Source organism: Papio anubis, chromosome 8 (genome assembly GCF_008728515.1).
Source record: "Papio anubis isolate 15944 chromosome 8, Panubis1.0, whole genome shotgun sequence".
Taxonomy (NCBI): domain Eukaryota; kingdom Metazoa; phylum Chordata; class Mammalia; order Primates; family Cercopithecidae; genus Papio; species Papio anubis.
In genome coordinates, this window is record NC_044983.1 from 63,844,568 (window position 1) to 63,857,057 (window position 12,490).

Below are 12,490 nucleotides of genomic sequence, written 5' to 3' on the forward strand. Positions count from 1 at the left end.
TTTCTTTTGAGTGTACTCTCACTATGAGAAAAATATTACTCTATGATAAAAATAAATAATAAAAATCTTACTCTACAATAATAGTAAGCAAAAAAAAACCTCTCAAAATCTGTTTTTCTTCTTCTGCTAGTAGCTGAAAACACATGTGATTTTTGCTGTAGTTCTTTCTTATTCATAGAAAATAGGAAATGAAGGCAGTGTGCCCTGTTTATAATCCCAGCACTTTGAGAGGCTGAGGATGGAGTATTATTTGAGGTTAGGAGTTTGAGACCAGCCTGGACATCATAGTGAAGCCTTGCCTTTAAAAAAAAAAAAATTTAAATTAGCCAGAAGTGATGGCACACTCTTGTAGTCCCAGCTATTTGGGAGGCCAAGGTAGGAGAATCTCTTGAGCCTGGAAGTTTGAACCTGCAGTGAGCTATGATCCTGCCACTGTACTCCAGCCTGGGTGACAGAGCAAGACACTCTGTCTTAAAAAAACAAAGCAAAACAAAACAAAAACACACAAAAAAACCAAAAATACCTTTGGTAAAGGATGGATACTTATAAATTTTGAATGGTTGCATAATTGAAAGAAAAAGACCTGGATATTTTTGCTGAGAGTTAGTAGATTTTGTTGTATTTATGTAACAAATTGTTCCTTCTCCATGAGCAATAAAGCTGAGCACCTACTCAGTGCCAAGCATGGTGCTAGACGCTGGACAAAAAGAAGAATTACAATGATAATGATACACCATTTTACTTTGTTAAGTGCTTTAAATACTTTTTATCTCATTTATCTTTATCGTAAACCTAAGAAGGAGGAATGGACCCCATTTTCCACATGAGGATCTGATACCTAAACTTTGGCGTAGAATGGGTAGTTGAAAGCGGTTGATATGCCTCTAAGGAGTGTGAGCCTAAGTCACATGCCACTTCTCTGGCCTTGATGTGCTGATGGTTCCTCGGGAACACAGACTCATAAATGAATGCCCACTGTGTTATATATTTAGCCCTCCAGTAGAAGGATGCCCCCAGGTCTATGGTGACCAGAAGAAGAGCCCCAGTACTTCCTTGGGAAGAGGGGAATTTCACAAGGGGAGATAACCTTTCAATGAGTTTCAATAGTTTGATGAGTTGACTCTTAAAGATTGATTTAAAGTTTGCTACACAGAGGAGAAGGACAAGGGCATAAAGTACATCTGGAAGGAAGGTATAGGCCAAATGTAGGCCATAGGGCATTTGGTATTTGAGAACTGCCGAGCAGTACTGTGTGGCTCAAAGAGGACAGGTCTGTGTACCCCACGCTTCTGACTGCTTTCAGATATGTTGTTTTAATGTGCTCTCCCAATAATTCTGTGAACATTGTTGCTGTAGTGTGGAATGAATGGAGGGAAGTGGTATGTTGAGAAGCTGTAAATAGAAGTTGGGGATAGGTCGCAAGGTCCCGCTTATGCCACTGTTTTCTAACTTTGTTATTCACTGTGAGATGATGACTTGTAAAAAGTTAATTTGAAAAGCTCTTGATATAATATGTACATTTTGAATCTGTGCAAACAATTCATCTACTCTCTGTTGATAATAGGAAGGTGGCAAAAGAATATCACCTCATGAAGTATGAATTTTTATTCAGTATGGCTGAGGCCCCAGCTTGGATCCTCTAGTAGTTGTTGCAGCTGTCAATTCCTGTAGGGTATTCATTCAGTGTTAAACATTTGAATTGATGAATGAATACAACTTCAAGTTATCAACAGGTTTTGCACATTGAAAAGATGACTGTCAATTGCAATCAGTTCTGATTTGATAAAGAGGTTGAAAGAAAAATCTTATTTTGGCTTAAATGCAAATAGAATATAGTAGCAGAGTATAGCATAAATATCTAAGTATTCTTTTGAGGATAAAAATAGAAGAGATTTTTTTCACAAAAGAAACTTGGAAATAATTATTTCTACCAGTGCAAAGTTATTAATCCCGGTGATTTTTGTTAAAGCTTGCAGTGCAGATCCTTCTTTCTCTAGATTTTTGCTTTTCACTCAATATCCATAATTTCTTTCCGATTAGATTTTTATTAAAACATTGTCAAGGTATAGGTGGGAGTATTGCTGCCATATCTACTGAAGTATTTTTTAAAATTCACCCAGATTTTCTGCTTCACTATAGAACATCTGAAAAACAAAGTAATAATGTACAACAAAGACATAGGACAATTTATTTTACTTATTTAGTTTCTGTCGTGAACTTCAGTACCCTAGGTGCACACTGGAGCTAACAAGCTATCTGAATTAGCTTCTTAAGTAAAATTAAATCCAGATATTTCAAGGAACCAGAGAATTAACTCATGTCTTTTCATTTCACTTTTTTATTTATTTTTAGTGCCACTGACTCTATTTTAATCATTGATTTAGTGAAAATTTGTTCAATGTCTACTCTGATAGAAATTGTGCACAACAAAATGGTGTTTAGTTTTTTTCTTAATTGAGGATTGGACAAAGTTCATTTCCAATTTAAAGATTTTATAGTTACCTATAAATGCCCTTTCCTATCTAGTAGCATGGGGCACATGATATAGATGCTTAACACATGTTGTTGGTTAAATTAGTAAGCTGAGCCATATGGAATGGCCATATTCCACCATTTTAACCTACCGAAGCAGCATGTTTCTATAGTTGAGCCTAATAAATGAATATTCAGATACAAAATTAAATATTTTGAATATTTAATTGTCTTTCTAATAAAATTTTCAAGAGTAGGTTTTACAGTGAAACCAAATAACATAGAAACTAAATTATATATACATATACCTTTGATGGTTATTAAAAACAGATGTTCAATGTTCTTGGAAAATCTTTAAAATTATGCCTTTTTTGTCATAAAACAGGAGCTCCCCACTGAATAAAGTCAGCATTTATCTCTGTGTTATACACTAATATTGATAATGCTTCTTTATTCCAGAAAAGTCTATGAACCCTTGAAATATTTAGTATGCATTTGACAGGAGGTTATTTTTCCCTTTGTTGTTTCCACTTCTAGTGGAAGTGATTTTTCAATATGTGGAATGTGTAGCTTTGTGTTTCTGTAGTTTGTATATATCCAACCACCAGAAGAAATGAACTCTGTGTGTTGGCTTCTTTCCATTTGAAAAATCTCTAGTTCAGAAGTGGCAGTTCACAGTGGAAACATATCTTCAAAGTGGGTGTATTAGTCTGTTTTCTCACTGCTATGAAGAAATACCTGAGATTGTGGGTACTCTATAAAGGAAAAAAGTTTAATTGACTCACAGTTATGCATAGCCAGGAAGGCCTCAGAAAACTTAGAATGGGAGAAGGCAGAAGGGGGAAGAGGCATGTCTTACACGGTGGCAGGCAAGAGAGAGCAGAGAGCATGAATGTCAGAATACAGGAAAAACTGCCATTTATAAAACCATCAGATCTCATGAAAATTCACTCACTATCACAAGAACAGCATGGGAGAAACCACCTCCGTAATCCAATCACTTTCCACCAGGTCTCTTCCTCAACACCTGGGGATAATAATTCAAGATGAGATTTGGGTGGGGACACAAAGCCTAACCATATCAGTGGGTTAACCAAAACTCCAGTCAATTGCAGGATAAGAATCCTGTTAAACATATAAAAATCAATTCATACTAAAACTATAAATACATTGCTTATTTGAAAGAATTATAGAAATTTATATTCTTATATATTTGAACACACTTATAGCTCATGAAGTTTAATAACACCATTCAGGAGAGATAGATTTGCTTATAACTGCAAACAATTGAACATCATATACTCTTCCTTATATGTATTTCACATTAATATTTTAGGTTTAGTTGTTAATTTTAAAAATTGTATTGATAACATTGTATTTAATTTGCCAACAAAAACTGACGAATTGGACTTTGAGTTTGTTTAGGAAAATGTCATTGCAGCAAATGCAAATTGTGTCCCATCAGGCATAGAAAATATAAATAAATGAAGCCTTATTTTTCTCCCTCAGGTTTTATCAAACAATTTAATGATTCTAGAATAGAGTCACATTATTGATGAGGAAAAAATATTTTAATATTTCTACTATTTTTTGGTGTTTAGTGTTTTCTGTAAAGCGTGTTTGCTAAAATGTGTGTGATCATTCATAGAGCTCAAATTCACATTTTTCCCATGTGTGAGTTTAGTGAAAAGATGAAATGCTAGTGAATGTAGATGCTTAACTCATTGGTTTTCACCATCTGCAACATTTTTCAAAGCATTCTCTATGTTCTCTTTGGTCACAGATAGTGAGACACAGCTCCGTAGAGACATGGTTTTCTGCCAGACTCTTGTGGCCACTGTCTGTGCCTTCTCTGAGCAGCTCATGGCGGCCTTGAACCAGATGTTTGACAACAGCAAGGAAAATGAGATGGAAACTTGGGAAGCCAGCAGGAGGTGGCTGGACCAGATAGCGAATGCAGGTGTTCTTTTTCACTTTCAGTCACTTCTGTCACCAAACTTGGTAAGGAAATCACATGACTCCCACTGTCTGTGTTAACTGTAACCTACACTGTAACATGTTTTGAAATAAGAAATAGTTATTTCTTTCCCCCGGGTTATCTCTATGAATGTGCATGCATTCAGCTACTTTAAAAGCATACATTTTTCTGTGGTCCTTCAATTTTTAATAAGTATGTAGAATGTATTCCTTCTTCGCTGATTTGTATCTCTTCTCTGTGGCTGCTAAAAGCTGAGACAGCCTCCATCTGTTACTAATTCTTGTATCCCTACCCACTGACTGGAAAAGGTCACCAGAAGAAAAAGGGTCTTTCTGCTGCTTTTCCTTACTCCCAGGCCAAGGACACAGGCTGCTGTGAAACCAAAGCTCCTATTGCGATTATGTCCTGGAGCAGGCTTGAGAGCCAAGCTCAGAGAGCTCAAATACCATACTGCCTGACAATCTGTTTAAACTTTGCATATGTTAAATAATTTTAGTTCTTTTCTTTCTATGCGTGTTTGTCCTATTAAATCGAAGAGCATTGCCTTAATTGCTGTAGAATATTCTATGTTTATTCATCGGGTTTCCACAGTGGATATGAAGAAAGCATCTTTAAATATTTGAAAAATGAAACTGTGGTGAACTTAAGAGATTTTTCACGTATACCTCCGGTGGTTTGGGTAGTTATCATCATGTTTAAAAGCAAATATGTTCACTTTCATATGTAAACGTTAGGTGATCATGGAATAGAATAGTAATTTTAAACATGAGAGCCTATTTCATCTGTTAAAGTACACATAGAAAATGTAGCTACAAAGTAACATGTTTGAGTTTAAAAACAAATGTGTGTGTGTGTGTGTGAGAATTACATATGATAGGAAGCCTAATTTTTAACACATGGTAGGCGTCAATTATCTGTTGAATGAATATGTAAATGAGTAAGGCTTTATTTCTGTTGTGTTTTCCTTACTTTTAAGCTGCCATTGTCTAATCAAGTGCCGGTGCTTTTGCTTTAAACTTAATTTTATTGGAAATCTCAAAGAATATGAGAAAATATTTACGAGTCCTATATTTGATACGTGACATAGGCAGAATATTTAAAGAACCCTTAAAATTCAACAGCAAAATGACAAATAACCAATTAAAAAGTAAACAAATTATTTGAATAGATATTTCTCCAAAGATACAAAAATGTCCAAAAAGCACATGAAAAGATGATCAACATCATTAGCCATTAGAGAAATGCAGCTCAAAACCACAATGAAATACCACAATACGTGTGATATGGATGGCTATAATACAAAAGACAGATAGTCACAAGTTTTGGGGAGGATGTGGAGAAAGTTTGTAACCATCCTAAGTTGCTCGTGGGAAGTGGCACAGTCATTTTGGAAACTGGTTTGGCAGTTCCTCAAAATATGAACCGTAGAGTTTCCATATTACCTAGAAATCTCATTTCTAGGTAATATCTAAAATAAATGAAAACTTACATTCACACAAAATCTTACATGCAAACATTCCTAGCAAGATTATTCATAGTAGCTAAAAAGTGGAAACAACTCATATGTCCATTAACTGATGAATGGATAAACAAAATGTGATGTGTCCATATAATGGAATATTACTCAGCAATAAAAAGGAATGGAGTACTGATACATGCTACAACATGGATGAACATTGAAAGCATTATGCTAAGTGAAATAAGCCAGTCACAAAAGACCTCATATAGTTTGATTCCATTGTGGTGAAATGTACTAACTAGGTACATTTTAGAGGCAGGAAGTAGACCAGTGGTTGCCTACAACTGACGGTTGGGGGCAGGAAAATGAGGAGTGAATACTATTTGGTATTGGGTTTCTTTGGGGGATGATAAAAATATTCTAAAGTTAGATGATGGTGCTAGCTGGACAGCTTTGTGAATATATTAAAACCCCTGAGCTATACATTTTAAATGGGTGAATTTTACAGTATGTGAGTTATATCTCAATGAAGCTGTGTGTTTTTGTTTTTTGTTTTCGACTGGTCTTGTGAAACCCTTAAATTTATTTGAGGAATTGATTTTAAAAAGAAAATAGGTTGCTAAGGAAAGAAAAATTGAAGAAACCCGTAGTCTTTCTGCTTCTGTCAGAAAGGCAGAAAGAAAACATCCACCCAGGAGTGTGAATGGCTCTCTAGGAGCAGTGCTCCGGTGGTCTGTGTGTCCCTGAGAGCAAGGCACAGCCAGCGGTCACTTGGGCCTGGCTTTGGCAATGTTTGCTGCAACACCATGCTTGTGCTGTAGCCCTCAAAGGCCATACTGTCTGGAACATTTCTTGCTTTGTGTATTTTTATCAGAATAAACACTGATTCTTCAGTCCTGTCCTTTCTTTCTAGGATCATGACATTGTTTGCTGCTTCAAAAGGATTTTTTTAAGATAATGGTTTAGGCCGAGTGTGGTGGCTCACACCTGTAATCCCAGCACTTTGGGAGGCCAAGGCGGGTGGATCACGAGGTCAGGAAATCGAGACCATCCTGGCTAACACGGTGAAACCCTGTCTCTACCAAAAAATACAAAACAATTAGCCACACTACAGAGTTATTTTGGTCTGGATTTACATTATGTCATGTTACTTTATATTGCTTTATATAATCTTGTATTATATATTGTTTTTCTTTCTTTGTAGACAGATGAACAAGCCATGTTAGAAGATACACTGGTTGCACTATTTGATTTGGAAAAGGTTTCCTTTTACTTTAAACCATCAGAAGAGGAACCCCTGGTTGCAAGTAAGTAATTAGGTATTTACAAAATTTATTTGGCATCAAATAATTATATATGATACAACTTTGATATTAATATATTTGATAAGTATTTTATTAACTGAATGATTGAAATGTATCCTTTTGATTTAGCAATTTTCCATCACTAATCTGACAAAGGCAGTATTTTAAAAGTTACATATTCAGAGAAGTAGCAATATGTATGGTTTAATGTCCATATCTTTTACTTTCTGCAAGTTATCTACTATTTCCACATTCCCATAAATATAGTTAAAATATATCGATCAGTCTAATAAATCTTCAGTAGTTTGTTGTTATTTTTATATGTCTCTTGTTTTTTCAAAAGTACGAGTATCATATGTATTAGGCCAGAAGGTGTAAGCTTCTTCAGGTTTTATTTCTCACATTCCTAATGTCTAGTACAAAAAATAAGGACTCCATACATTTTCATTTGATTCATGATCTGACTTAAGATGATAATCATTCATTTATTCATATATCAAAAGCTCCTTAAATGCCTGCTTCTTGCCAAGACGATTCTTGGTGTTGGATTCAGTAGAGAACTAAACAGATAGATATCTCTCATGGGGATTAAGTTAAGGTGAGGAGAGATAAATAATAGGCCAAATTATTTTATAATAAATTAGAAGGCAATTATGTGAAAGATGTATAGGGAAACAAAAGAGAGCAAAAGATACCAATGAAGGGGCAGGTGAAAGGTTGCAGATAATGAATGGGGTAAGGAGGAATCTTTACGTAAAAGGAGAGCAGAACCCTGAAGAGGTTGAGGGAGGGAGTAGTGGAGGTGTCGGAGGAGCAGTGTCCCAGGCTCACTGGACTCTGAGGCTGGAAGCAGACGTGGCATGCTCTCAGGATAGGAAGTTGGCCTACACAGGTGGAGTGGAGCGAGTGAGGGGAACAGAAAAAGAGTTGGAAACAGCAAGGAGGCCAGACTATGCAGGGCTTGCCAGCTGTTGAAAAAGCTTTGCTTCCTAACCATGCCATTGAACAGATGAATTATGGGATGTGACTTCCATATTAAAAGGCTGTCTCTGACTGTGTGTTAAACAGACTACACTGGGACCAAGGGCAGAAGCCGAGTGATCAGTTAGATGGCTACTGAATGACCCAGGTGGGAGAGGATGGTGACTTGGCCTGGAGGGTAGCTGTGGAGATTATTTAAAAATAAAGCAGTGTCAATGCTGTTTAATTTATGAAAATAGAGAGAACAGAATATTATTAAAGTTTCATTTCCTCTGATGAATGAGGAAGAGAACAAGAAATACAAAGTTAGAAATTTAGGTTGTATTTATTCAAGGATTTTTCTGGCAGAGGGTATTATTTGATAAGGATAATATTATTTGAGCAAATTGTGTGGTTTTCTGTGGATATGTATAGAATAGGATATATTTTCATTTACTTGAATAATGTGGGCATAGTTTTGCTGCAGGCAAAGAGAACTCTATTTTCATGATATAACCCGATATGTTGTTTAAAGTTTTGCCTGAGGAACTATAAGTTCACAGGAGTACTGTTTTCCATGGTTCTATGACATTATTGGCAAATGGTCTGTTGAACAAGAAGGAGAAGAACCAATATCATTAGCTTGATAAAATACTTGCTTATTATCTACTGTGAAAGATTTAACTTTGAAATACGTACTAAATATAAAAAATAATTGAGCCCATGTAAGTAATAATAGTATGTAAATGTAGATGTCACTATAACAGATACAGGCATTCTGAATATATTTGGCAATACATTTTAATGTGTCTCTTCAAAGTGTAACCTCAACTTCTGAAAATAGTTCCCTAGTGAGGGGCTGGTTCCAATGCTGCACTATTGAACACTAAAAAGAGTGAAGATAGGAATATAATTCTTATTTTAAGTTGATGCAGGAAATAAAATTATTCTGTAATCAAAGGTCATCACATCTTATTTAAGTGGTGTAAGGAAATGAAGCTTTATTATACATTGCATGTAGTTTGATCTTCCTGTTACTTAGATGCAGAGAAGTCAGATTCACTAATTAATTCCATATCACTGGGATGGAGACTAGTTGACTGCATACCTTTGAGGGAGGACTAAGTACAGAGAGTGGGGACGCATGAAGGTGTAAAGATACCACTGGCTTTGAAGTCAAGAAATCCAAGTCCAAATCTTGGCTCCATTCTTATCTTTAAGCATGAGAACTGTAGCTTTCCCTAACTCACAGGGTTGAGGGACTTAAATAAGATAATGTATTTGAAAGACTCTAGCATCATATATGGCTATGCTAGTATTCAGTAAGTATTTGAATCCACCCTTCTTACTTAATTACTTTGCATTCTTCTCAAAAACTATATTTATAGCATCACCTATAATCTCACTTTTGCATGAAAAGAATAATGAGATTCTGAAGAATTATGGCATGCCAAGCAAGTAGAACTCAAATGTCTTGATTAAAAACAGTTTGTTTTCATTGAAGAAATAATTATTAAATATATATAGCATGCTAACTACTAAACTAAGTTCTAGGGATATCATGGTGTGCAAATGAAACAAGGCTTTTTTGGCATGGAGCTTAGACGCTAATGAGAGATACAAAGAAGTAAAAGGGCAATTTGACCACTTTGGTAATAAGGGAAGTACAAGGTGCTTCTCATGTCTTATTACACAAATCAGTGAAGGAGTAATAAACTAGCTAAATGGTAAATTATAATTAAATTTATTTTGTGGAAAATCTGCATCAGTTTAGGAGAATAATGTAATGACAGCAGGTCTTCTTTTCAACGGTGATATGGGTAATTTTATAGTAGTTCATTATTAGGAAAATGAATATGTTTGAGTCCCCACTATCCTTATATGGGCCATCATGGATGAGACAGGCATGGTTCCCATCTTCATGGAACTGACGGCCTAGTTGGGAATAAGGAATTAGGAATCAATAATGAATGAGGAATGAATAATCAGCAATCAACAAGAAATTAATATAAAGATAAAGCTGTGATAAATCCTATGAAGGAAATAAGCAGATGCATAAAGAAAAAAGATGAGGCAGCCTTTCAAGGGGTGACTGGTGGAGGATTCTCTGCAGAAGTAGCTTTTAGGCTGAGATCTGAAGGATAAGAAAGACCCAACTCTGCAGAAAGTCAGGGAAGAACAACCCAGGCAGAGGGAACTAACAGCTTCTTAGTCGAAGACTTATTTTGAAACTCATGGGCCCATTCAATGGTTAGAGGCTATGTTTACAGGGATGGGATGGGGATGGCACTGTTGAAACTCCTTTGTGGGATGAATCCCTCTATAGGATGCTACCAGAGACCTTTTCCTCTTGCAATATTGGTTTTGAAGCATTTAAATATTATATAGTCCTAATTATCAAGTTTGGTTTTTGTAGCTAATAAATTTCCACAAATAAAAGGCAACAATTTTCAACTCCACGTGAGTATTATGCACTTTTTAAAAAGCCTTTATAGTTTTAGAGTAGTTTTAGGTTCACAGCAAAATTGAGAGGAAGGTACAGAGATTTTCCATACCCCTATCCCTACACATGCACAGCCTCCTCAGCTATCAATAGCCCTCACCATAGAGGTACATTTCTTAAAATCAATGAACCTATATCGTAATCACTCAAAGTTCATAGTTTACATTAGGATTCACTCTTGGAGCTGTATGTTCTCTGAATCTGGACAAATGTGTACTGACATGTATCCACCATTATAGTATCATACAGAGTATTTTTACTGCCCTAAAATCCCTATTAATTCCTCCTCCCTCCCACTCTGCACCCAACCCCTGGCATCCACTGATTTTCTTCACTTTCTCTGTAGTTTTGCCTTTTTCAGAACATCATATAGTTGGGATCATACAGTATGTAGCCTTTCAGATTGTCTTCTCTCACTTATAATATGCATTTAAGCTTCCTTCATGTCTTTTCATGGCTTGATAGCTCATCTCTTAGCACAGAAGAATATTCCATTGGCTGGATGTACCACAGTTTATCCATTCAAAGGACATCTTGGTTGCTTTTAAGTTTTGGCAATTATGAAGAGTGGCTATAGGCACACGTGCAGGTTTTTATGTGGATATAAGTTTTCAGCTCTTTTGGATAGATACCAAGAACCATGATTCCTGGATCGTATGTTAAGAGCATCTTAGTTTGGCAAGAAAGTGCCAGACTGTTTTCCAGAGTGGCTATGCGCATGGAGTCTGGTGAGAAACACAAAGGCATAAATGGGCAATGTAACCACTTTAGTGATAAGGAAAATACAAGGTACTCCCCATATCATATTATTTAATTAGTGAGAGAGGACTAAACTAGCTAAAGGATTAAATTTTCTATAATGATATTTATTTTGTGGAAAACCTGCATTTTTCCCTCCAGTGATGAATGAGTGCTCCTATCGCTCCACATCCTTGCCAGCATTTGGTGTTGTCAGTGTTTGGGATTTTGGCCCCTCTATGAGTGTATAGTGGTAGCTCAGTACCGTTTTAATTTGCATTTCCCTGATAACAAATGATATAGAGCATCATTTCATATGATTATTTGCCATCTCTATATCTTCTTGAAAGAGTTGTTTGTTGAGGTCTTTAGCCCATTATAAAAATTGGTGATGTAGTTTGGATGTGTGTCCTTACCCAAATCCCATGCTTAATTGTAATCCCCAGTGTTGGAGGTGGGGCCTGGTGGAGGTGATTGGATCATGGGGGTGGATTTCTCGTGAATGATGTTGTGCCTTCCCCTTGGTACTGTCTTCATGATAATGAGTTCTCATGAGATCTGGTTGTTTAAAAATGTGTAGCACCTCTCCGCTTGCTCTCTTGCTCTTGCCATATGATGTGCCTGCTACCCCTTTTGTCTACTGCCATGGTTATAAGTTTCCTGAGGCCTCCTCAGAAGCTGAGCAGATGTGAGCATCTTGCTTCCTGTACAGCCTGTAGAACCGTGAGCCAATTAAACCTCTTTTCTTTATAAATTACTCACTCTTAGACATTTTTATAGCAAAGAAAGAATGGATTAATACACTCGGGTTGTTTGTTTTCTTATTGTTGGGTTTGAAGAGTTATCTGTGTATTTTGGATGACAGTCTTTTATCAGATGTGTCTTTTGCAAATATTTTCTTCCAGTCTGTTGCTTGTTTTCGCGTTCTCTTGACATTGTCTTTTGCAGAACAGAAGTTTTACATTTGATGGGGTCTCACTTATCTATTATTTCTTTCATGGATTGTGCCTTTGATGTTCTTTCTAAAAGTCATCAGTATATCGAAGGTCATCTAGGTTTCCTCTTCGTAATTTGGC

General features: G+C 36.2%; 1 protein-coding gene across 3 annotated transcripts in view; it reads left to right on the forward strand.

Moving 5' to 3' along the window:
- Positions 1-12,490, forward strand: part of PREX2 (phosphatidylinositol-3,4,5-trisphosphate dependent Rac exchange factor 2) — a 303,886-nt gene that overhangs the window by 174,142 nt on the left and 117,254 nt on the right. For all 3 annotated transcript variants that reach the window (XM_021942408.2, XM_017962077.3, XM_017962076.3), the window contains exons 32-33: positions 4,256-4,473; positions 7,114-7,216. In XM_021942408.2, coding sequence (XP_021798100.2) covers positions 4,256-4,473; positions 7,114-7,216 — 321 coding nt within the window. The remainder of the gene's footprint in view (positions 1-4,255; positions 4,474-7,113; positions 7,217-12,490) is intronic.